The sequence below is a fragment of the Tachyglossus aculeatus genome, chromosome 3 (genome assembly GCF_015852505.1).
Source record: "Tachyglossus aculeatus isolate mTacAcu1 chromosome 3, mTacAcu1.pri, whole genome shotgun sequence".
Lineage (NCBI taxonomy): Eukaryota > Metazoa > Chordata > Mammalia > Monotremata > Tachyglossidae > Tachyglossus > Tachyglossus aculeatus.
Genome location: NC_052068.1, coordinates 82,924,332 through 82,950,667, shown reverse-complemented (window position 1 = coordinate 82,950,667; position 26,336 = coordinate 82,924,332). Strand labels below are relative to the sequence as shown.

General features: G+C 49.4%; 1 protein-coding gene across 1 annotated transcript in view; it reads right to left on the bottom strand.

Annotated features, from left to right (window-relative positions):
• MBD2 (methyl-CpG binding domain protein 2) overlaps positions 1-26,336 on the bottom strand; it is a 97,562-nt gene that overhangs the window by 57,361 nt on the left and 13,865 nt on the right. Inside the window, 3 exon segments of the mRNA XM_038743414.1 lie at positions 12,960-13,074; positions 13,127-13,228; positions 13,231-13,409. Coding sequence (XP_038599342.1) covers positions 12,960-13,074; positions 13,127-13,228; positions 13,231-13,409 — 396 coding nt within the window.

Genomic DNA, 26,336 nt, shown 5'->3' with positions numbered 1-26,336 from the left:
TTTACCCCTACAGTGATGTTAGGAGGCAGGAGGGAAGGAGAATGCCATGCTCTTTGAACTTGAACACCTAAGAGAGCCTGTTCCCCTTCGTGGCTGTGTTCTCCCACTATACCAATCAAATGGCAGACTAGAATACACAAACTAGCAGCGTTCCCCCATGAATCAATCAATGGGATTTATCGAATGCTTACTATGTTTATAGCACTGTACTGGGCGCTTGGGAGAGTACAATTATACGAATTTCACATTGTGAAATCCTTGCCAAGCGAAAAAGAGCATCGTTGTAGGCCAGTGCCCTTCCGATAAAGCTGGCCTTCAGGGTGAACTTCTCTGAACAGTTTTCTAAAGATGAACAGTTGTTTACCACCTTACCTATCACGGGAATTTAGGCATTAACTCTGGGGATTACGAAATTCTGAAAAAGCCAACTCAGAAGTTCTGTGGCTAAATTTAGAAATGAAGTTTTCAGTTCCCACTAACGTGAAAATACTTGGGATTAAATACTGTTTCTTAGCTAGGCCTTGCCAGATTATCCTGGAGTAAGGTTTGTGATACCAACTAAAATTCTTGATTCTACATATTGAAATCATTCAGATCAGGACCATCGTGGGTACCATGGACACAATCATCTTAAATGATAGGTCCAAAGTGACTAGGTATTTTCCAAACATTTTGAGGCCAAATCTAGAATTAACGTCTGCCATTAAGATACAAAATAAACGGAAATGGCACATGTGTTGCAATTTTCCGACAGAAGCTTATTTATGTTAATTATCCATATTAAGGAGGGTAAAGAGTAAAAAAAGAGATGACTGAAATCCTCCTCAATTCCCCAATCTCCTTTTGGCCAGTGGCTTCAACCTCCTCCCCTAAACCACATTTGTATCTGAGATAACAAGCAATAATGATTGTTTCCCCTCTGTTCGCCATCTGATATATGTGCTAATGAGCAGTAAAGTACTTAAAGACGAAGTGGGGAGATGAAAAGGGCATTGATTAGCCACCAACTGTAAAACGGAGATGGTCGTATTTGTTTGCGGCGGCTTACTTCTGATTCAGCAGGCAGGTCTCTAACGGCTTCCAGGCAACATAGTTACAACTGCGGCTCTAAATTTCAACAATCTCGTCAAGTAATTTACTTAATGCTTCATCTCCTTTTCAAGTCAGCACCTCCTACGTTCTCTAAAACGGTAAACCGATGGCAAAACGTTTTATGAGGCGATTTTTAAAAGCAAATGTTTCAAAAGCAGAACTCCTGGCTGCATATTTCTATCTGATCTATTTTTTCCAAGTCAGATGTGGAGCTCTTCATTTTAAAATCTGTAATTACTAGAAGGTAGTTGCCGAGTGGTTTTGTTTTTTTTAATGGTGTTTGTTAAAGCGCTTACTATGGGCCCAGCACTGTTTTGGGCGCTGGGGTAGACTAGTGAGGCAATTAGTTTGGAAACAGTCCCTGCACCGCAGCCTAAGTAGGAGGGAGAACGGGTATTTATTCCCCATTTTACAGATGAGGCAGCTACAACAAAGAGAAGTTAAGTGACTTGCACAAGATCACACAGACGGATGGCGGTGCCAAATTTAAAACCCAGGTCCTTCGACTCCCAGGCCTGGGCTCTTTCTCCTAGGCCATGCCGCTTCTTTCGCAGGATCCAATTTTGCAAGTGAGATTGAAAAACAAATTTCTGACATCCCCCTCTCTATACGAAATCCTACCTGAAAAACCGAGTCTCCCTCAAAAAGAGGGCATTTTGCCGGGCAAACACAGAATTAATGGGATGTCTCCGTTTGCACCCGCTAACAAACGATGCTTTTCTCTGGATCGGAGGGCCTGTTGAGCATCTTTCCAAAATGAGCCAAACGGAGCACGTGCACTGAAAAGAGAATACCCGGGCTGGACAGACCAAGAGAGGCCAGAGAACTAAAAGGAACCCCGAGTGGTGAGTAGCCTGTCTCTTCGGCCAGCTTCTCCCGAAACCTGGATCTCTCCTTGGTTTAATCTGCTGATGCTACCTGCTCCTGGCAAGCTTCTCTTATTTTGTTAGTATGTTTGGTTTTGTTCTCTGTCTCCCCCTTTTAGACTGTGAGCCCACTGTCGGGTAGGGACTGTCTCTATATGTTGCCAACTTGTACTTCCCAGGCGCTTAGTACAGTGCTCTGCACAAAGTAATTGCTCAATAAATACGATTGATTGATTGACTGATTCTCTCCAGCCTGCAGCAAGGCGAGGCAGGCATCCGTCTTGGGTTGCCGCTGGTCAACATCTGCGCTAGGAGCAGTTTTTTAGTCCCCACAGGCTTTAGAAAAAGAACACTTCGCATGCTGGATTTAGTCTTTAATGAACTAAGTTTCCAAGGAAGAGTACACTATATCGCGTCCGTCCATATGGCCTAAAAAGCAGGAAGACCAAAGGAAGCAGCACGGCTTAGCAGAAAGAGAACGGGCCTTAGGAGTCACGGGACCTGGGTTCTAATCCCAAACTCTGCCCCTTGCCTGCTGTGTGATCTTGGGCAAATCACACGACAACTCTGTGCCTCGGTTCCCTCACCTGTAAAAAGGAGATCCAAAACCTGTACTCCCTTCTATCTAGAATAAGATCCCCATATGGGACCTGCTTATCTTGTATCTACCCCAGTGAACAAATACTATTAATAGCAATAACAATAATAATAATTGTATTTGTTAAGCGCTTACTACGTGCCAAGCACTGTTCTGAGCGCTGGGGTAGACACAAGGTGATCAGGTTGTCCCACGTTGGGCTCACAGTCTTAATCCCCATTTTACAGATGAGGTAACTGAGGCACCGAGAAGTTAAGTGACTTGCCCAAAGTCACACAGCTGACAAGTGGTGGAGCCGGGATTCGAACCCACAGTCTCTGACTCACAAGCCCGGGCTCTTTCCACCAAGCCGAGCTGCTTCTCGACAGTCTAGTCGACTAGTACTTAGATGGTCACAAGGAAGCCCCACGAAAAAAACACTGGCCCTGGTGTGGGGCCAGTGGAAAGAGTTCTGCTTTTAGCACTCAAAACTATACCCCAAAAGACCCATTCTATAAAAAAAGTTTAAAAACATAAATTATGCTTTAAGTTCAATTCCAACCCAACACATCTTCCACAAAATAGGCTGCAAAAAGTTGGAAGAAGGCCAGTTTGAGTGATCTTAAGCAAATGGAAACCAATATCTCCTTTCACGACTGCATTTCTCTACTCCACCCTTGTGGTGGGGTGGGGGTGGGGGGGCGGGAGAGAGGAGACTGCCTGAACTGCCATAAATTATCAGTAATCCGCAGAAATTTTACTAATTAACTAGCAACCAAGGACTCTGAGTCAAGTTAATTTCACTTCTTCATCCCAAAGCCTGACACAGGTTATACGGGACAGAGCAAACTGTTCTCCCCAAATTGATTCCCCCTTTTAGACTGTGAGCCCACTGTTGGGTAGGGACTGTCTCTATATGTTGCCAATTTGTACTTCCCAAGCGCTTAGTACAGTGCTCTGCACATAGTAAACGCTCAATAAATACGATTGATGATGATGATGATTGGCTTTCGTTTCAAACTGACCGTTTTGTTCCGTAGTAATATCAGACACACCCTTTTCGACAGGCGCCGTTTTTTTTTAAAAAAAAACAACCAACCTCCTTCTGGACTATCTAATTGGAAGGTTAGTAACCCAGGTGCCCAGTCAGCGTGTTGATTCTTAATCCTCTATTCTTGGATCAAATTTTCAAATCCTCTAGCAGAATTCCTGGGTTGTTTTGAAGGTAAGGGACAGACCCAACCCCACCCCATCAAGGTCTTCTGCATTAGGAATTCTCTCCTCCGTCCGATAACCCCCAATGCTTACAGTGATCTCACATTGGCCAAGGAATTACGAGATCCGTTTTTCCATCCCTGTATACCAAATACTTTTCTTTCAAACCCCCCTCTTCTGAGAAGGAAAGTCACACAAGCGATTGGAATGTATTGTGCCGTACGTATCAGAGGAGCGGTCTGTAGACACTGTGTGACTTTGGAACCGTTTCTTTTAGAGAATATAATCTCCTGAGAACGTAATGACATCTCCAGATTGTCTACCGAAGACCTAGCATGTGGGTTCTCAAATTCACTTCCTAACATGGCTAACTAAAGCTTCTCTTGTCGCTTTCTCATAAGAACACACACAACTCTGCGATGCAAATCTTCCTCTCCCCCACCCCCCACGTCAACAAAACGGAACAGGGCTGAGGAAATATGAAAATGAGATATTTGAAAAAACAGCAACGATTGAATTGGTTTGACCTGCAGATGAAAATGGTCAGTAGATTCTGGTGGAGAAGAACAGCCTTATAACTTCCCTTGAGTCATTTTTTTTTAACGCCGGTTTATTAGAAGTGACACAAAAACTTTTTAAGATTCCCAACTGGCAACACTCAAAAAACTATACACTAAAAGCGATAAAACCAAAAAGGAGCCCAACCCAAAACTCGCAAAACAACTGACAAAACGCTTCCAGCTGTAGTATACTGTTCTCTCCTGTACTGAGAGAAGGCGCCGCAATAACCAAAAGACGGTTTGAATGAATACGTCAGCCTCAAACCAAACAAACTACGTCTCTGGGCACCCGCCAAAAGGAATAAAATCTAACGCCTAAGATGCTTTGCTGGGAACGTGCTACTGCCTGGTCCTCGAGGAGTTCAAAATCGGACAGAGACAGTGACACTCGTGGTAAACTGAGCCCCTTCCTTCCTCTCCCCCTCGTCCCCCTCTCCATCCCCCCCATCTTACCTCCTTCCCTTCCCCACAGCACCTGTATATATGTTTGTACATATTTTTTTTACTCTATTTATTTTATTTGTACAGATCTATTCTATTTATTTTATTCTGTTAGTATGTTTGGTTTTGTTCTCTGTCTCCCCCTTTTAGACTGTGAGCCCACTGTTGGGTAGGGACTGTCTCTAGATGTTGCCAATTTGTACTTCCCAAGCGCTTAGTACAGTGCTCTGCACATAGTTAGCGCTCAATAAATACGATTGATGATGATGATGACTACAGTCTTGCTAAAAAAAAAAAAATAACCGCACAGAGATGATCTGCAGAGATGACAGTTAGTGGCCCAAACCATCAGAAAGACCAGGCTCAATGAACGGATGTCCAGGGGGCCTAAGTGACCCAAACGTGACAGTGAGCAGCACCTAAGGCGGTGAATGAACTGTTTCGGCTGGAATAGTCTCAAACGGCCAACGACTAGAGTCACTGATTGGAACAGAATAATGGTTGACGATTTCCTTAATTCCGGTTTAGTGAGCTTTTAGAATCGTCTCCAAGGGCACCAGTATTCACAGGGGACCATGCAAAAATCTCTGCAAATGCACTTTCTTTGCATAATTACTTTACAGAGAGCCTCGCTCTACCCTTTACTTCCAAAGACACCGTATCTGGTACAGGCAATGTGGCGAAGTGAACCCCCAACGGACCACAGAATTAGTTTAAATTCCATCTGCCCTACTAATTTAACTCAGGGAGAGAGGACAAGTTTACTCCTCTGTATGAGGACATCAATCTGTCCCTAGGGAAATGGAGAACAACCAATCACCGATTAAAAAACTATTCTGAAAATAGGTGTCTTCAGATTTGCATATGCTACACCACCACCACGTCGGCAGCCGGTTTGTACTTCCCAAGCGCTTAGTACAGAGCTCTGCACACAGTAAGCGCTCAATAAATGCGAATGAATGAATGAACCACATCCTTAACTAGACAAATTTTTACAGGCCGTCCCAAGCATACCCTGGGGTTCTCCCATCCAGAGAGAAGCAACTGATAATTACTGATTATAGAGACGCAGCGTGGCTCAGTAGAAAGAGCACGGGCTCTGGAGTTAGAGGTCATGGGTTCAAATCCCGGCTCCTCCAAACTGTCAGCTGTGTGACTTTGGGCAAGTCACTTCACTTCTCTGTGCCTCAGTTACCTCATCTGTAAAATGGGGATTAAAACTGAGCGCCCCACGTGGGACAACCTGATCACCCTGTAACCTCCCTAGAGCTTAGAACAGTGTAAGCGCTGAATAAATGTCATTATTATTATAATCCGGCACTAGGATGTTGGGGTGCATGCTAACCTTTCAGGGCCAGAAGATAAAGAGTTACTCCTGAAGGGAAGAGAACCAGCCTATTTGCCTCCTGTTTCCTTGACATCCCCAAAACTGCTTAATACAGTGACCAATAAATAGCCTGGCTAGTCTTACCAGAGCAACCGACAGAAAGTGTAAGGACTAGAATACAAGACCAGCGAGGACGGGTTACAGGAACGGGGAGAGTTTGGGGAAAAACGCGTTATAGGCAGGGAATACGTCTGCTCATTCTGCTGTACTGTACTTTCCCAAGTGCTCAGTACAGTGCTATGCGCGTAGTAAGTGCTCAATACGATCGATTGATGGATTGATTAGGCAGGCAAGGAATATGACATGACACTATTCAACTTTTCGAATGACTGTTTGTTACAGAAAAGAGGCTGCCCAGCTCTCTTTCATCTCCACTAGGGTCAGTACAAAAAAAACTGACTTGAGCTAACCGGAGGCCAGGCCTTTTTCCGGTCTGGTGCGTGTTCCGTTGTATATGCAGATGGCTCTGCACTCGGTAAAGTGCTCAATAAATGCTGTTGATGGTGGTGATGACGAAATGGAAATAAGATTAAGTTAACGCTACAAAACTTCCTGATAGTGAGAGTTGCGAAATCTTCCCTGAAATAACAGGATAATGACCCATCTGTCTGGAAGGGTTTAGAATTGTGAAGTCATCCTTTGATGGATGAGAAAAAAAAAAACCACCTTCACACTAGCTGAAAGCAATGGTTATGGAATGAGATGACGCAGAAAGATTTCCCCAGTGTACTCGTTCAGGATATCTTTGTTTTTTTTGTCTAAGACCACTAACACATAGCTGCCTTTATACTTTTTGAGAGTGGGGGGGGGAAAATCCTGTCCTACAATATCGAAGCAACTCTCTTAGGGAAAAGGCATTTTAAATTGCTGATTTTATAAAAGTTAAACTAAAACCGCGTTACCCTATCTACCCAAAACTCCCACATGTGTATGATTAACACCTCTGGGATGAATCTACTGCAGTTTGGGAGGAGGGCCACAATAGTGACTTGGTCTTACAAGTCTGGTGAATGTCACCTCTTTAACCCTTTCCTGGACTCATCCCCCCCTAAGAACCTCTTCCATCATGGTTTCCTCCTGGATCCTTACTCCCATCCGTATGAGGTTTCCCGCCCTAACCTTCACCCCCCTGCTCCCTTAGCCTCTCCCCAGCCCCTCATCTCTGCTCTTCACCAACCACTCTCTCCACTGGCCTCCTTTCAATTCCAAAGCCTTCCCGCCACCCTTTCCTCTTTGCTACCTCGGTCCTGGTCCTGCATTCCCAATCTTCCCACCCGTCAGTCCCGGGCCCTCGCCCCTCGCATCATCATCTTGGGCCCCTCACCACCATGGCACAGACTGTGGTGCCCAGCCCCATCAGTTTCGGGACCCTCATCCCTGGCATCACCAGTCCCGAGCCCTCGCCCCTAACAAACATCGTCTGTCCTAGACCGTCTGCCCCTCTTATCATCAGCCCGGGCCCCTCACCCTTCGCTCCATCAGGCCTAGACCCTCGCCCCTATCACTATCAGGCCTAAACCGTCGCCCCCAGGACCATCGGTCCAGACCCCTCACCCCAAGCCCCATCAATCAATCAATCAATCAATCGTATTTATTGAGCGCTTACTATGTGCAGAGCACTGTACTAAGCGCTTGGAAAGTACAAATTGGCAACACATAGAGACAGTCCCTACCCAACAGTGGGCTCACAGTCTAAAAAGGGGAGACAGAGAACAGAACCAAACATACCAACAAAATAAAATAAATAGAAGTGTACAAGTAAAATAAATAAATAAATAAATAGAGTAATAAATATGTACAACCATATATACATATATACAGGTGCTGTGGGGAAGGGAAGGAGGTAAGATGGGGGGATGGAGAGGGGGAATCAGACCTAGACCCTCCCCCGTAGCATCATCACAGCGGCGTGACTCAGTGGAAAGAGCCCGGGCTCTGGAGTCAGAGGTCATGGGTTCAAATCCCGGCTCCGCCAACTGTCATTCATTCATTCATTAATCGTATATTTATTGAGCGATTACTGCGCGCGGAGCACCGTACTAAGCGCTCGGGAAGTACAAGTTGGCAACATATAGCGTCGGTCCCTACCCAACAACGGGTCTTTGGGCAAGTCACCTCACTTCTCTGTGCCTCAGTTAGCTCATCTGTATGATGGGGATGAAGACTGGGAGCCCCCCGTGGGACAACCTGATCACCTTGCAACCTCCCCAGCGCTTAGAACAGTGCTTTGCACATAGTAAGCGCTTGATAAACACCGTCACTATTATTATTAGGATCAGACCTAGACCCTCATCCCTATCACGATGAGTCCGGGCCCCTCACCCCAAGCCCCATCAGAGCTAGCCCCTTCCCTGTAGCATCATCAATTCTCTGCCCTCTAGACTCTCCCCTCCTAGACTGTGAGCCCGCTATTGGGTAGGGACCATCTCTATATGTTGCCAACTTGGACTTCCCAAGCGCTTAGGACAGTGCTCTGCACACAGTAAGCGCTCAATAAATACGATTGAATGAATGAACCTGATCACCTTGTATCCCCCCGGCGCTTAGAACAGTGCTTTGCGCATGGTAAGCGCTTAACAAATGTCTTTATTATTATAAGGCGGGGGGAGGGATGGGGAGAGGGAGAGGAAGGAGGGGGCTCAATGTGGGAAGGCCTCCTGGAGGAGGTGAGCTCTCAGTAGGGCTTTGAAGGGAGGGCTTCAGAGGGAATCATCATCATCATCAGGCCCGGTCCGGGCCCTTCCCCATCTGGGCCGCAGTCACTCATTCATTCATTCAATCGTATTTATTGAGCGCTGACTGTGTGCACCATTTATTCATTCCTTCAATCGTATTTATTGAGCGCTGACTGTGGGCATCATTCATTCATTCCTTCAATCGTATTTATTGAGCGCTGACTGTGTGCATCACTCATTTATTCCTTCAATCGTATGTATTGAGCGCTGACTGTGCATCATTCATTCATTCAGTCGTATGTATTGAGCGCTTACTGTGTGCATCATTCGTTCATTCATTCAATCGTATTTATTGAGCGCTCACTGTGTGCAGAGTACTGTACTAAGCGCTTGGGAAGTCCAAGTCGGCAACGCAGAGAGACGGTCCCTACCCGACGGCGGGCTCACAGTCCAGAATGGGGAGACGGGCAACAGAACAAAACATATTAGCAAAATGCAATAAATAGAATTATTTATTGCCCTCCCTCTGCCCATCCGCCAAGCTAGCTCTCTTCCCCCCTTCGAGGCCCTACTGAGAGCTCACCTCCTCCAGGAGGCCTTCCCACACTGAGCCCCTTCCTTCCTCTCCCCCTCGTCCCCCTCTCTATCCCCGTCTTCCCTCCTTCCCTTCCCCACAGCACCTGTATATATGTATATATGTTTGTACATATTTATTACTCTATTTATTGATTGATTTATTTTACTTGTACCTATCTATTCTATGTATTTTATTTTGTTGGTATGTTTGGTTTTGTTCCCTGTCTCCCCCTTTTAGACTGTGAGCCCACTGTTGGGTAGGGACTGTCTCTATATGTTGCCAACTTGTATGTCCCAAGCGCTTAGTCCAGTGCTCTGCACACAGTAAGCGCTCAATACATACGATTGGTTGATTGATTGATTGACTCTGTCCCTCAGCCTGGCCCTACTGGCCCTTCCTCCCTTCAAGGCCCTGCTGAGAGCTCACCTCCTCCAGGAGGCCTTCCCAAACTGAGCCCCTTCCTTTCTCTCCCCCTCATCCCCCTCTCCCTCCCCACCATCTTCCCTCCTTTCCTTCCCCACAGCACCTGTATATATGTTTGCACATATTTATTACTCTATTTATTTATTTTACTTGTACATATCTATTGTATTTATTTTAATACAAATATAAAATGAAATAAATATACAAATATAAAATAAAATAAATTTATTTATTTTAATTGAACATACTGTTAATACGTTTGGTTTTGTTCTCTGTCTCCCCCTTCTAGACTGTGAGCCCGCTGTTGCGTAGGGCCCGTCTATGTTGCCACCTTGTACTTCCCAAGCGCTTAGTACAGCGCTCTGCACACAGTAAGGGCTCTTGTACTTCCCAAGCGCTTAGTCCAGCGCTCTGCACACAGTAAGCGCTCCATAAATGTCCCACAGGGGCTCACAGTCTTCATCCCCATTCTACAGGTGAGCTGTCTACATGTTTTGTTGTCCATCTCCCCCTCCTAGACTGTGAGCCCACTGTTGGGTAGGGCCCGTCTCTAGATGTTGCCAACTTGGACATCCCGAGCGCTCAGTCCAGTGCTCCGCACACAGTAAGCGCTCGATAAATACGATTGATGATGATGATGTTTTGTTTTGTTGTCCATCTCCCCCTCCTAGCCTGTGAGCCCACTGTTGGGTAGGGACCGTCTCTAGATGTTGCCAACTTGGACTTCCCGGGTGCTCAGTCCAGTGCGCCGCACACAGTGAGCGCTCAATAAATACGATTGATGATGATGTTTTGTTTTATAGTCCATCTCCCCCTTCTAGACTGTGAGCCCACTCTTGGGTGGGGACCGTCTCTAGACGTTGCCAACTTGGACTTCCCGGGCGCTCAGTCCAGTGCTCCGCACACAGTGAGCGCTCAATAAATACGATTGATGATGATGATGTTTTGTTGTCCATCTCCCCCTCCTAGCCTGTGAGCCCACTGTTGGGTAGGGCCCGTCTCTAGATGTTGCCAACTTGGACATCCCGGGCGCTCAGTCCAGTGCTCTGCGCACAGTGCGCGCTCAATAAATATGAATGAGTAAATACGATGGATGGATGGATGGGTGGGGACCGTCTCTAGATGTTGCCAACTTGTACATCCTGAGCGCTTAGTCCAGTGCTCCGCACACAGTGAGCGCTCAATAAATACGATTGATGATGATGTTTTGTTCTGTTGTCCATCTCCCCCTCCTAGCCTGTGAGCCCACTGTTGGGTGGGGACCGTCTCTAGACGTTGCCAACTTGTACTTCCCGAGTGCTTAGTACAGTGTTCTGCACACAGTAAGTGCTCGATAAATACGATTGATGATGATGATGATAATGTTCTGTTGTCCATCTCCCCCTCCTAGCCTGTGAGCCCACCGTTGGGTGGGGCCCGTCTCTAGATGTTGCCAACTTGGACATCCCGGGCGCTCAGTCCAGTGCACCGCACACAGTGAGCGCTCAATAAATACGATTGATGATGATGTTTTGTTGTCCATCTCCCCCTCCTAGCCTGTGAGCCCACTGTTGGGTGGGGACTGTCTCTAGATGTTGCCAACTTGGACTTCCCGAGCGCTTAGTACAGTGTTCTGCACACAGTAAGCGCTCGATAAATACGATTGATGATGATGATGATAATGTTCTGTTGTCCATCTCCCCCTCCTAGCCTGTGAGCCCACTGTTGGGTGGGGCCCGTCTCTAGACGTTGCCAACTTGGACTTCCCGAGCGCTTAGTACAGTGTTCTGCACACAGTAAGCGCTCGATAAATACGATTGATGATGATGATGATGATAATGTTTTGTTGTCCATCTCCCCCTCGTAGCCTGTGAGCCCACCGTTGGGTGGGGCCCGTCTCTAGACGTTGCCAACTTGGACATCCCGGGCGCTCAGTCCAGTGCTCCGCACACAGTGAGCGCTCGATAAATACGATTGATGATGATGATGATGATAATGTTCTGTTGTCCATCTCCCCCTCGTAGCCTGTGAGCCCACCGTTGGGTGGGGCCCGTCTCTAGACGTTGCCAACTTGGACATCCCGGGCGCTCAGTCCAGTGCTCCGCACACAGTGAGCGCTCGATAAATACGATTGATGATGATGATGATGATAATGTTCTGTTGTCCATCTCCCCCTCCTTGCCTGTGAGCCCACTGTTGGGTGGGGACCGTCTCTAGACGTTGCCAACTTGGACTTCCCGAGCGCTTAGTACAGTGCTCTGCACACAGTGAGCGCTCGATAAATACGATTGATGATGATGATGATGATAATGTTCTGTTGTCCATCTCCCCCTCCTAGCCTGTGAGCCCACTGTTGGGTGGGGCCCGTCTCTAGACGTTGCCAACTTGGACTTCCCGGGCGCTCAGTCCAGTGCTCCGCACACAGTAAGCGCTCGATAAATACGATTGATGATGATGATGATAATGTTCTGTTGTCCATCTCCCCCTCGTAGCCTGTGAGCCCACCGTTGGGTGGGGCCCGTCTCTAGATGTTGCCAACTTGGACATCCCGGGCGCTCAGTCCAGTGCTCCGCACACAGTGAGCGCTCAATAAATACGAATGAATAAATACGATGCATGGATGGATGGGTGGGGACCGTCTCCAGATGTTGCCAACTTGGACTTCCCGGGCGCTCAGTCCAGTGCTCCGCACACAGTGAGCACTCAATAAATACGAATGAGTAAATACGATGGATGGATGGATGGGTGGGGCCCGTCTCTAGATGTTGCCAACTTGGACTTCCCGGGCGCTCAGTCCAGTGCTCCGCACACAGTGAGCGCTCAATAAATACGATTGATGATGATGTTTTGTTTTGTAGTCCATCTCCCCCTCCTTGACTGTGCGCCCACTGTTGGGTAGGGCCCGTCTCTAGATGCTGCCAACTTGGACATCCCGGGCGCTCAGTCCAGCGCTCTGCACACAGTAAGCGCTCAATAAATATGAACGAATAAATACGATTGATCGATCTGCGAACCCGTCTCTAGACGTTGCCAACTTGGCCATCCCGGGCGCTCAGTCCAGCGCTCCGCGCACCGCGCGCGCTCGATAAATACGAACGAATAAATACGATCGATCGATCTGCGAATGAATGAATGAATAAAGACGATTGACGGATGGCTGGCCGTACCTGAAGTAGTAGACATCGCTCTTGCCGGCGCTGAGCCCGGATTTTCGGATCACTTCCTCCTTCTTCCAGCCGGGGGGAAGGGCCGGGCAGTCCATCCTCTTGCCGCCGCCGCCACCTCCGTCGGGCGGCCGGGCCCGCGGCAGCAGCAGCAGCGGCGGGGGGGGCACCACCGGCGGGAGGGGCACCGGGGGGGGCACCGGCACGGGGGGGGGGGGCACCGGCACGGGCGGCGGGGGGGGCGGCGCCGGGTCGGCCTCCCGCTCCCCCCGGGCGCCGCTGGGGGGTCTGCCCCGGCCCCCCCGGCCGCGACCCCGGCCGCCCCCGCGGCCACGACCCCGGCCACGGCCCCGGCCCCGGGCCCGGCCCCCGCACGCCGCCCCGGCCCGCTCCTCCGGCCCCTTCCACCGCCCCCGGCCGCGCCCGCCCCGGCCGCCCTCCCTCCGCGCAGCGCTGCCCGGGCACGGGGACGGGCACGGGGACGGGCACGGGGTCGGGGCGAGCGCGCTGCCCGGGCCCCCCTGCTCTATGGCGGAGCCGGGCCCGGGGGGACCTCCGCCGCCGCCGCCGCCGCCGCCGCCGCCGGGACCTTCTCCTCCCTCCTCTCCTCCTCCTCCTCCGCCCTCCTCCCGCTCCCGCTCCCGCTCCGGGCAGCCGCGGCCTCCCCCCGGGTGCGCGCGCATCCAGCCCCCTCCCCAGCCGGCGCCGCGCTCCTCCCGTAAGCGAGCCCTGGGAAGCCCGGACGCCCGCGGACGCGCGCGCGTGCGCGCGCCAGCCCGCTACTCCGGGGCGGGGGCGGGGGCGAGGGGAGGGGCGGGCGCGCGCGGCCGCGCCCCCTCGAGGGCGGCCGCGCCCCCAAGAGGGGAGGGGGGAGGCGCGCGCGCGCGCCCCTGTGCGTGCGCGCGACCCGCGCTCCCATCAATCAGTCGTATTTATTGAGCGCCGACGGTGTGCAGAACAGCATCATCATCATCATCATCATCATCAATCGTATTTATCGAGCGCTTACTGTGTACAGAGCACTGTGCTAAGCGCTTCGGAAGTACAAGGTGGCAACATACAGAGACAGTCCCTACCCAACAGTGGGCTCACAGTCTAAAATAGACACTCGCGCGGGCGCGCGCGCAGTGCTTCAGGGAGGGGGCAGGGGGTCCCGTAAGCGAGCCCTGGGAAGCCCGGACGCCCGCGGACGCGCGCGCGCACGCGCGCGCCAGCCCGCTACTCCGGGGCGGGGGCGGGGGCGAGGGGCGGGGCGGGCGCGCGCGGCCGCGCCCCCTCGAGGGGAGGGGGGAGGCGCGCGCGCGCCCCTGTGCGTGCGCGCGACCCGCGCTCCCATCAATCAGTCGTATTTATTGAGCGCCGACGGTGTGCAGAGCACTGGACTGAGCGCTTGGGAAGTACAAGGTGGCAACATAGAGAGACAGTCATCATCATGAGTCGCATTTATCGAGCGCCTACTGTGTGCAGAGCACTGTGCTAAGCGCTTGGGAAGTACGAATTGGCAACATATAGAGACAGTCATCATCAATCAGTCGTATTTATCGAGCGCCTACTGTGTGCAGAGCACTGGACTAAGCGCTTGGGAAGTCCAAGTTGGCAACATCTAGAGACAGTCATCATCATCAATCGTATTTATTGAGCGCCTATGGTGTGCAGAGCACTGGACTAAGCGCTTGGGAAGCACAAGGTGTCAACATATAGAGACAGTCATCGTCATCATCGTCATCAATCGTATTTATTGAGCGCCGACTGTGTGCAGAGCACTGGACTGAGCGCTTGGGAAGTACGAATTGGCAACATCTAGAGACAGTCCCGACCCAACAGTGGGCTCACAGTCTAAAATAGACACTCGCGCGCCCGCGCGCTGCTGCAGGGGGAGGAGGGGGAGCGCGCGCCCGCCCCGCAGGCCCCCGCCGCGGCCGCGCCCCCTCGAGGGGAGGGGGAGGCGCGCGCGCGCCCCTGTGCGTGCGCGCGACCCGCGCTCCCATCAATCGGTCGTATTTATTGAGCGCCGACGGTGTGCAGAGCAGCAGCGTCATCATCATCATCAATCGTATTTATTGAGCGCTTACTGGGTGCAGAGCACTGGACTAAGCGCTTGGGAAGTACAAATTGGCAACATCTAGAGACAGTCATCATCATCAATCGTATTTATCGAGCGCTTACTGTGTACAGAGCACTGTGCTAAGCGCTTCGGTAGTACAAGGTGGCAACATACAGAGACGGTCCCTACCCAACAGTGGGCTCACAGTCTAAAATAGACACTCGCGCGGGCGCGCGCGCAGTGCTTCAGGGAGGGGGCAGGGGGTCCCGTAAGCGAGCCCTGGGAAGCCCGGACGCCCGCGGACGCGCGCGTGTGCGCGCGCCAGCCCGCTACCCCGGGGCGGGGGCGGGGGCGAGGGGCGGGGCGGGCGCGCGCGGCCGCGCCCCCTCGAGGGGAGGGGGGAGGCGCGCGCGCGCCCCTGTGCGTGCGCGCGACCCGCGCTCCCGTCAATCAGTCGTATTTATTGAGCGCCGACTGTGTGCAGAGCACTGCACTGAGAGCTTGGGAAGTACAAGGTGGCAACATAGAGAGACAGTCATCATCATGAGTCGCATTTATCGAGCGCCTACTGTGTGCAGAGCACTGTGCTAAGCGCTTGGGAAGTACGAATTGGCAACATATAGAGACAGTCATCATCAATCAGTCGTATTTATCGAGCGCCTACTGTGTGCAGAGCACTGGACTAAGCGCTTGGGAAGTCCAAGTTGGCAACATCTAGAGACAGTCATCATCATCAATCGTATTTATTGAGCGCCTATGGTGTGCAGAGCACTGGACTAAGCGCTTGGGAAGCACAAGGTGTCAACATATAGAGACAGTCATCGTCATCATCGTCATCAATCGTATTTATTGAGCGCCGACTGTGTGCAGAGCACTGGACTGAGCGCTTGGGAAGTACGAATTGGCAACATCTAGAGACAGTCCCGACCCAACAGTGGGCTCACAGTCTAAAATAGACACTCGCGCGCCCGCGCGCTGCTGCAGGGGGAGGAGGGGGCGCGCGCGCCCGCCCCGCAGGCCCCCGCCGCGGCCGCGCCCCCTCGAGGGGATCCAGCGCGCGCATCCAGCCCCCTCCCCAGCCGGCGCCGCGCTCCTCCCGTAAGCGAGCCCTCGGAAGCCCGGACGCCCGCGGACGCGCGCGCGTGCGCGCGCCAGCCCGCTACTCCGGGGCGGGGGCGGGGGCGAGGGGAGGGGCGGGCGCGCGCGGCCGCGCCCCCTCGAGCGGAGGGGGGAGGCGCGCGCGCGCCCCTGTGCGTGCGCGCGACCCGCGCTCCCATCAATCGGTCGTATTTATTGAGCGCCGACGGTGTGCAGCGCAGCAGCGTCATCATCATCATCAATCGTATTTATCGAGCGCTTACTGGGTGCAGAGCACTGGACTGAGCGCTTGGGAAGTACAAATTGGCAACATCTAGAGACAGTCATCATCATCAATCGTATTTATCGAGCGCTTACTGTGTACAGAGCACTGTGCTAAGCGCTTCGGAAGTACAAGGTGGCAACATACAGAGACGGTCCCTACCCAAGAGTGGGCTCACAGTCTAAAATAGACACGCGCGCGCGCGCGCGCATTGCTTCAGGGAGGGGGCAGGGGGAGGGGCGGGCGCGCGCGCCCCGCAGGCCCACGCCACGGCCGCGCCCCCTCGAGGGGAGGGGGGAGGCGCGCGCGTGCGCGCGCGCCCCCGTGCGTACGCGCGACCCGCGCTCCCATCAATCAGTCGTATTTATTGAGCGCCGACTGTGTGCAGAGCACTGGACTAAGCGCTTGGGAAGTACGAATTGGCAACATATAGAGACAGTCATCATCATCAATCGTATTTATCGAGCGCTTACTGTGTGCAGAGCACTGGACTAAGCGCTTGGGAAGTACAAATGGGCAACATAGACAGTCCCGACCCAACAGTGGGCTCACAGTCTGAAAGAGGGAGAGAGATAAATAAATAGAGTCATAAATATATACATATATACATATATACGGGATATGTGTACATATATACAGGATATATATAGAGCACTGGACTAAGCGCTTGGGAAGTACAAGTACATCAATCGTATTTATCGAGCGCCTACTGTGTGCAGAGCACTGTGCTAAGTGCTTGGGAAGTACGAATTGGCAACATATAGAGACAGTCATCATCATCATCAATCGTATTTATCGAGCGCCTACTGTGTGCAGAGCACTGTGCTAAGTGCTTGGGAAGTACGAATTGGCAACATATAGAGACAGTCATCATCATCATCAATCGTATTTATCGAGCGCTTACTGTGTGCAGAGCACTGTGCTAAGCGCTTGGGAAGTACAAATTGGCAACATATAGAGACGGTCCCTACCCAACAGTGGGCTCACAGTCTAAAATAGACACTCGCGCGCGCGCGCTTCTCCGGGGGGGGGCTGGTGGAGGAGGGGACACGCGCGCGCCCGCCCCGCAGGCCCACGCCGCGGCCGCGCCCCCTCGAGAGGAGGGGGAGGCGCGCGCGCGCGCCCCGCGCTCCCATCAATCAGTCGTATTTATTGAGCGCCGACTGTGTGCATAGCACTGGACTGAGCGCTTGGGTAGCACAAGGTGGCAACATCTGGAGACAGTCCCTACCCAACAGTGGGCTCACAGTCTGAAAGAGGGAGACAGAGGACAAAACCAAACATACTGACCAAATAAAATAAATAGAATACGTACAAGTAAAATAAATAAGTGAATGAACAGAGTAATAAGCAAAATAAATAACTAGAGTAATAAATATATACATATATACATATATACAGGATATGTGTACATATATACAGGACATATACAGAGCACTGGACTAAGCGCTTGGGAAGCATAAGGTGGCAACATATAGAGACAGTCATCATCATCAATCGTATTTATCGAGCGCTTACTGTGTACAGAGCACTGTGCTAAGCGCTTCGGAAGTACAAGGTGGCAACATACAGAGACGGTCCCTACCCAACAGTGGGCTCACAGTCTAAAATAGACACTCGCGCGCACGCGCGCGCATTGCTTCAGGGAGGGGGCAGGGGGAGGGGCGGGCGCGCGCGCCCCGCAGGCCCCCGCCGCGGCCGCGCCCCCTCGAGGGGAGGGGGGAGCCGCGCGCGGGCGCGCGCGCCCCTGTGCGTGCGCGCGCCCCGCGCTCCCATCAATCAGTCGTATTTATTGGGCGCCGACGCTGTGCAGAGCACTGGACTGAGCGCTTGGGAAGTACAAATTGGCAACATATAGAGACAGTCATCATCATCAGTCGTATTTATTGAGCGCTTACTATGCGCAGAGCACTGGAGTAAGCGCTTGGGAAGTACGAATTGGCAACATATAGAGACAGTCATCATCATCAGTCGTATTTATCGAGCGCTTACTATGTGCAGAGCACTGTACTAAGCGCTTGGGAAGTACAAATTGGCAGCATAGAGAGACGGTCCCTACCCAACAGTGGGCTCACAGTCTGAAAGAGGGAGACAGAGAACAAAACCAAACATACTGACCAAATAAAATAAATAGAATAGATAGGTACAAGTAAGATAAATAAATAAATGAATAAACAGAGTAATAAGTAAAATAAATAAATAAATAGAGTAATGAATATATACATATATACAGGATATGTGTGCATATATACAGGATATGTACAGAGCACTGGACTAAGCCCTTGGGAAGCACAAGGTGGCAACATATAGAGACAGTCATCATCATCATCAATCGTATTTATCGAGCGCCTACTATGTGCAGAGCACTGTATTAAGCGCTTGGGAAGTACAAATTGGCAACATAGAGAGACAGTCCCTACCCAACCGTGGGCTCACAGTCTAAAATAGACACTCGCGCGCGCTCGCGCGCGCGCGCTGCTCCAGGAAGGGGGCAGGGGGAGGGCGGGCGCGCGCGCCCGCCCCGCAGGCCCACGCCGCGGCCGCGCCCCCTCGAGGGGAAAGGGGGAGGCGCGCGCGTGCGCGCGCGCCCCTGTGCGTGCGCGCGCCCCGCGCTCCCATCAATCAGTCGTATTTATTGAGCGCCGCCTGTGTGCAGAGCACTGGACTGAGCGCTTGGGAAGTACAAGGTGGCAACATATAGAGACAGTCATCATCATCAGACGTATTTATCGAGCGCCTACTGTGTGCAGAGCACTGTACTAAGCGCTTGGGAAGTACAAATTGGCAGCATAGAGAGACGGTCCCTACCCAACAGTGGGCTCACAGTCTGAAAGAGGGAGACAGAGGACAAAACCAGACATACTGACCAAATAAAATAAATAGAATAGGTACAAGTAAAATAAATAAGTAAATGAACAGAGTAATAAGTAAAATAAATAAATAAATAGAGTAATAAATATAGACATATAAACATATATACAGGATATGTGTACATATATACAGGATATATACAGAGCACTGGACTAAGCGCTTGGGAAGTCCAAGGTGGCAACATATAGAGACGGTCCCTACCCAACAGTGGGCTCACAGTCTAAAATAGACACGCGCGCGCGCGCGCGCGCTGCTCCAGAGAGGGGGCAGGGGGGGGGCGTGCGCGCGCCCGCCCCGCAGGCCCACGCCGCGGCCGCGCCCCCTCGAGGGGAGGGGGGAGGCGCGCGCGTGCGCGCGCGCCCCTGTTCGTGCGCGCGACCCGCGCTCCCATCAATCAGTCGTATTTATTGAGCGCCGACTGTGTGCAGAGCACTGGACTGAGCGCTTGGGAAGTACAAGGTGGCAACATATAGAGACAGTCATCATCATCATCAATCGTATTTATCGAGCGCCTACTGTGTGCAGAGCACTGTGCTAAGCGCTTGGGAAGCACAAGGTGGCAACATATAGAGACAGTCATCATCATCAATCGTATTTATTGAGCGCCGACTGTGTGCAGAGCACTGGACTGAGCGCTTGGGAAGTACAAGGTGGCAACATATAGAGACAGTCATCATCATCAGTCGTATTTATTGAGCGCCTACTGTGTGCAGAGCACTGTGCTAAGCGCTTGGGAAGTACAAATTGGCAACCTATAGAGACGGTCCCTACCCAACAGTGGGCTCACAGTCTGAAAGAGGGAGAGAGATAAATAAATAGAGTCATAAATATATACATATATACATATATACGAGATATGTGCACATATATACAGGATATATAGAGAGCACTGGACTAAGCGCTTGGGAAGCACAAGGTGGCAACATATAGAGACAGTCATCATCATCATCATCAATCGTATTTATCGAGCGCCTACTGTGTGTGGAGCACTGTACTGAGCGCTTGGGAAGTACAAGGTGGCAACATATAGAGACAGTCATCATCATCATCAGTCGTATTTATCGAGCGCTTACTGTGTGCAGAGCACTGTGCTAAGCGCTTGGGAAGTACAAATGGGCAACATAGAGAGACGGGCCCTATCCAACTGTGGGCTCACAGTCTAAAAGACACTCGCGCGCGCGCACGCGCGCTGCTCCAGGGAGGGGGCTGGGGGAGGAGGGGGCGCGCGCGCCTGCCCCGCAGGCCCACGCCGCGGCCGCGCCCCCTCGAGGGGTGGGGGGAGGCGCGCGCGTGCGCGCGCGCGCCCCGCGCTCCCATCAATCAGTCGTATTTATTGAGCGCCGACTGGGTGCAGAGCACTGGACTGAGCGCTTGGGAAGTACAAGGTGGCAACATAGAGACAGTCATCATCATCAGTCGTATTTATTGAGCGCTTACTATGTGCAGAGCACTGTACTAAGCGCTCGGGAAGGACAAGGTGGCAACATATAGAGACGGTCCCTACCCAACAGTGGGCTCACAGTCTGAAAGAGGGAGAGAGATAAATAAATAGAGTAATAAATGTATACATATAAACATATATACATATATACAGGATATATACAGAGCACTGGGCTAAGCGCTTGGGAAGCACAAGGTGGCAACATAAAGAGACAGTCATCATCATCAATCGTATTTATCGAGCGCCTACTATGTGCAGAGCACTGTATTAAGCGCTTGGGAAGTACAAATTGGCAACATAGAGAGACAGTCCCTACCCAACAGTGGGCTCACAGTCTGAAAGAGGGAGACAGAGAACAAAACCAAACATACTAACCAAATAAAACAAATAGAATAGATAGGTACAAGTAAAATAAATAAATAAATGAACAGAGTAATAAGTAAAATAAATAAATAAATAAATAGAGTAATAAATATATACATATAAACATATATACGGGATATGTGTACACATATACAGGATATATACAGAGCACTGGACTAAGCGCTTGGGAAGCACAAGGTGGCAACATATAGAGACAGTCATCATCATCATCAATCGTATTTATCGAGCGCCTACTATGTGCAGAGCACTGTACTAAGCGGTTGGGAAGTACAAATTGGCAACATAGAGAGACAGTCCCTACCCAACAGTGGGCTCACAGTCTAAAACAGACACTCGAGCCTCGCCCGGACAGACGGACAGCCACGGCCCTGACGCATAGGCCGGCCCAGCCCCAGCTATTTCGACTTTTTACCGCTATAGCTTGGGCCTCGCGGCCCGTTTTTCCTTCCACCCGCTCCCCCATTCATTCCTTCAATCGTATTTATCAAGCGCTGGCTGTGGGCATCATTCCTTCAATCGTATTTATTGAGCACTGACTGTGGGCATCATTCATTCCTTCGATCGGATCTATTGAGCGCTGACTGTGTGCATCATTCATTCCTTCGGTCGTATTTATTGAGCGCTGACTGTGTGCATCATTCCTTCAATCGTATTCATTGAGGGCTGACTGTGGGCATCATTCATTCATTCCTTCCTTCAATCGTATTTATTGAGCGCTGACTGTGTGCATCATTCCTTCAATCGTATTCATTGAGGGCTGACTGTGGGCATCATTCATTCATTCCTTCCTTCAATTGTATTTATTAAGCGCTGACTGTGTGCCTCATTCACTCATTCCTTCAATCCTATTTATTGAGCGCTGACTGTGTGCATCATTTATTCATTCAATCGTACTTATTGAGCGCTGACTGTGTACATCATTCATTCATCCATTCATTCAATCGTATTTATCGAGCGCTGACTGTGTGCATCATTCATTCATTCTTCCTTCAATCGTATTTATTGAGCGCTGGCTGTGGGCATCATTCATTCATTCAATAGTATTTATTGAGCGCTGACTGTGGGCATCATTCATTCCTTCGATCGGATCTATTGAGCTCTGACTGTGTGCATCATTCATTCCTTCGGTCGTATTTATTGAGCGCTGACTGTGGGCATCATTCATTCATTCATTCAATAGTATTTATTGAGGGCTGACTGTGTGCATCATTCATTCATTCCTTCCTTCAATCGTATTTATTGAGGGCTGACTGTGTCCCTCATTCATTCATTCCTTCAATCCTATTTATTGAATGCTGACTGTGTGCATCATTTATTCATTCAATCGTACTTATTGAGCGCTGACTGTGTACATCATTCATTCATCCATTCATTCAATTGTATTTATCGAGCGCTGACTGTGTGCATCATTCATTCATTCCTTCCTTCAATCGTATTTATTGAGCGCTGGCTGTGGGCATCATTCATTCATTCAATCGTATTTATTGAGCGCTGACTGTGGGCATCATTCATTCCTTCGATCGGATCTATTGAGCGCTGACTGTGTGCATCATTCATTCCTTCGGTCGTATATATTGAGCACTGACTGTGTGCATCATTCATTCATTCCTTCCTTCAATCGTATTTATTGAGGGCTGACTGTGGGCATCATTCATTCATTCCTTCCTTCAATCGTATTTATTAAGCGCTGACTGTGTGCCTCATTCATTCATTCCTTCAATCCTATTTATTGAGCGCTGACTGTGTGCATCATTTATTCATTCAATCGTACTTATTGAGTGCTGACTGTGTACATCATTCATTCATCCATTCATTCAATCGTATTTATCGAGCGCTGACTGTGTGCATCATTCATTCATTCCTTCCTTCAATCGTATTTATTGAGCGCTGGCTGTGGGCATCATTCATTCATTCAATAGTATTTATTGAGCGCTGACTGTGGGCATCATTCATTCCTTCGATCGGATCTATTGAGCGCTGACTGTGCATCATTCATTCCTTCGATCGGATCTATTGAGCGCTGACTGTGCATCATTCATTCCTTCGGTCGTATTTATTGAGCGCTGACTGTGGACATCATTCATTCATTCAATAGTATTTATTGAGCGCTGACTGTGTGCATCATTCCTTCCTTCAATCGTATTTATTGAGGGCTGACTGTGGGCATCATTCATTCATTCCTTCCTTCAATCGTATTTATTAAGCGCTGACTGTGTGCCTCATTCACTCATTCCTTCAATCCTATTTATTGAGCGCTGACTGTGTGCATCATTTATTCATTCAATCGTACTTATTGAGCGCTGACTGTGTACATCATTCATTCATCCATTCATTCAATCGTATTTATCGAGCGCTGACTGTGTGCATCATTCATTCATTCCTTCCTTCAATCGTATTTATTGAGCGCTGGCTGTGGGCATCATTCATTCATTCAATCGTATTTATTGAGCGCTGACTGTGGGCATCATTCATTCCTTCGATCGGATCTATTGAGCGCTGACTGTGTGCATCATTCATTCCTTCGGTCGTATTTATTGAGCGCTGTGGGCATCATTCATTCATTCATTCAATAGTATTTATTGAGGGCTGACTGTGGGCATCATTCATTCATTCCTTCCTTCAATCGTATTTATTGAGGGCTGACTGTGTCCCTCATTCATTCATTCCTTCAATCCTATTTATTGAATGCTGACTGTGTGCATCATTTATTCATTCAATCGTACTTATTGAGCGCTGACTGTGTACATCATTCATTCATCCATTCATTCAATCGTATTTATCGAGCGCTGACTGTGTGCATCATTCATTCATTCCTTCCTTCAATCGTATTTATTGAGCGCTGGCTGTGGGCATCATTCATTCATTCAATAGTATTTATTGAGCGCTGACTGTGGGCATCATTCATTCCTTCGATCGGATCTATTGAGCGCTGACTGTGCATCATTCATTCCTTCGATCGGATCTATTGAGCGCTGACTGTGCATCATTCATTCCTTCGGTCGTATTTATTGAGCGCTGACTGTGTGCATCATTCCTTCCTTCAATCGTATTTATTGAGGGCTGACTGTGGGCATCATTCATTCATTCCTTCCTTCAATCGTATTTATTAAGCGCTGACTGTGTGCCTCATTCACTCATTCCTTCAATCCTATTTATTGAGCGCTCACTGTGTGCATCATTTATTCATTCAATCGTACTTATTGAGCGCTGACTGTGTACATCATTCATTCATCCATTCATTCAATCGTATTTATCGAGCGCTGACTGTGTGCATCATTCATTCATTCAATCGTATTTATTGAGCGCTGACTGTGGGCATCATTCATTCCTTCGATCGGATCTATTGAGCGCTGACTGTGTGCATCATTCATTCCTTCGGTCGTATTTATTGAGCACTGACTGTGTGCATCATTCATTCATTCCTTCCTTCAATCGTATTTATTGAGGGCTGACTGTGGGCATCATTCATTCATTCCTTCCTTCAATCGTATTTATTAAGTGCTGACTGTGTGCCTCATTCATTCATTCCTTCAATCCTATTTATTGAGTGCTGACTGTGTGCATCATTTTTTCATTCAATCGTACTTATTGAGCTCTGTGTGCGTCATTCATTCATTCCTTCCTTCAATCGTATTTATTGAGCGCTGACTGTGTGCATCATTCATTCATTCCTTCCTTCAATCGTATTTATTGAGCGCTGGCTGTGTGCATCATTCCTTCAATCGTATTGATTGAGCGCTGACTGTGGGCATCATTCATTCCTTCGATCGGATCTATTGAGCGCTGACTGTGTGCATCATTCATTCCTTCAGTCGTATTTATTGAGCGCTGACTGTGGGCATCATTCATTCATTCAATAGTATTTATTGAGGGCTGACTGTGGGCATCATTCATTCATTCCTTCCTTCAATCGTATTTATTAAGCGCTGACTGTGTGCCTCATTCACTCATTCCTTCAATCCTATTTATTGAGCGCTGACTGTGTGCATCATTTATTCATTCAATCGTACTTACTGAGTGCTGACTGTGTACATCATTCATTCATCCATTCATTCAATCGTATTTATCGAGCGCTGACTGTGTGCATCATTCATTCATTCCTTCCTTCAATCGTATTTATTGAGTGCTGGCTGTGGGCATCATTCATTCATTCAATCGTATTTATTGAGCGCTGACTGTGGGCATCATTCATTCCTTCGATCGGATCTATTGAGCGCTGACTGTGGGCATCATTCATTCCTTCGGTCGTATTTATTGAGCACTGACTGTGTGCATCATTCATTCATTCCTTCCTTCAATCGCATTTATTGAGGGCTGACTGTGGGCATCATTCATTCATTCCTTCCTTCAATCGTATTTATTGAGGGCTGACTGTGGGCATCATTCATTCATTCCTTCAATCCTATTTATTGAGCGCTGACTGTGTGCATCATTTATTCATTCAATCGTACTTATTGAGCGCTGACTGTGTACATCATTCATTCATCCATTCATTCAATCGTATTTATCGAGCGCTGACTGTGTGCATCATTCATTCATTCCTTCCTTCAATCGTATTTATTGAGTGCTGGCTGTGGGCATCATTCATTCATTCAATAGTATTTATTGAGCGCTGACTGTGGGCATCATTCATTCCTTCGATCGGATCTATTGAGCGCTGACTGTGGGCATCATTCATTCCTTCGGTCGTATTTATTGAGCACTGACTGTGTGCATCATTCATTCATTCCTTCCTTCAATCGCATTTATTGAGGGCTGACTGTGGGCATCATTCATTCATTCCTTCAATCCTATTTATTGAGCGCTGACTGTGTGCATCATTTATTCATTCAATCGTACTTATTGAGCGCTGACTGTGTGCATCATTCATTCATCCATTCATTCAATCGTATTTATCGAGCGCTGACTGTGTGCATCATTCATTCATTCCTTCCTTCAATCGTATTTATTGAGCGCTGACTGTGGGCATCATTCATTCATTCAATAGTATTTATTGAGCGCTGACTGTGGGCATCATTCATTCCTTCGATCGGATCTATTGAGCGCTGACTGTGTGCATCATTCATTCCTTCGGTCGTATTTATTGAGCGCTGACTGTGGGCATCATTCATTCATTCCTTCCTTCAATCGTATTTATTGAGGGCTGACTGTGGGCATCATTCATTCATTCCTTCAATCCTATTTATTGAGTGCTGACTGTGTGCATCATTTTTTCATTCAATCGTACTTATTGAGCGCTGACTGTGTGCATCATTCATTCATTCCTTCCTTCAATCGTAT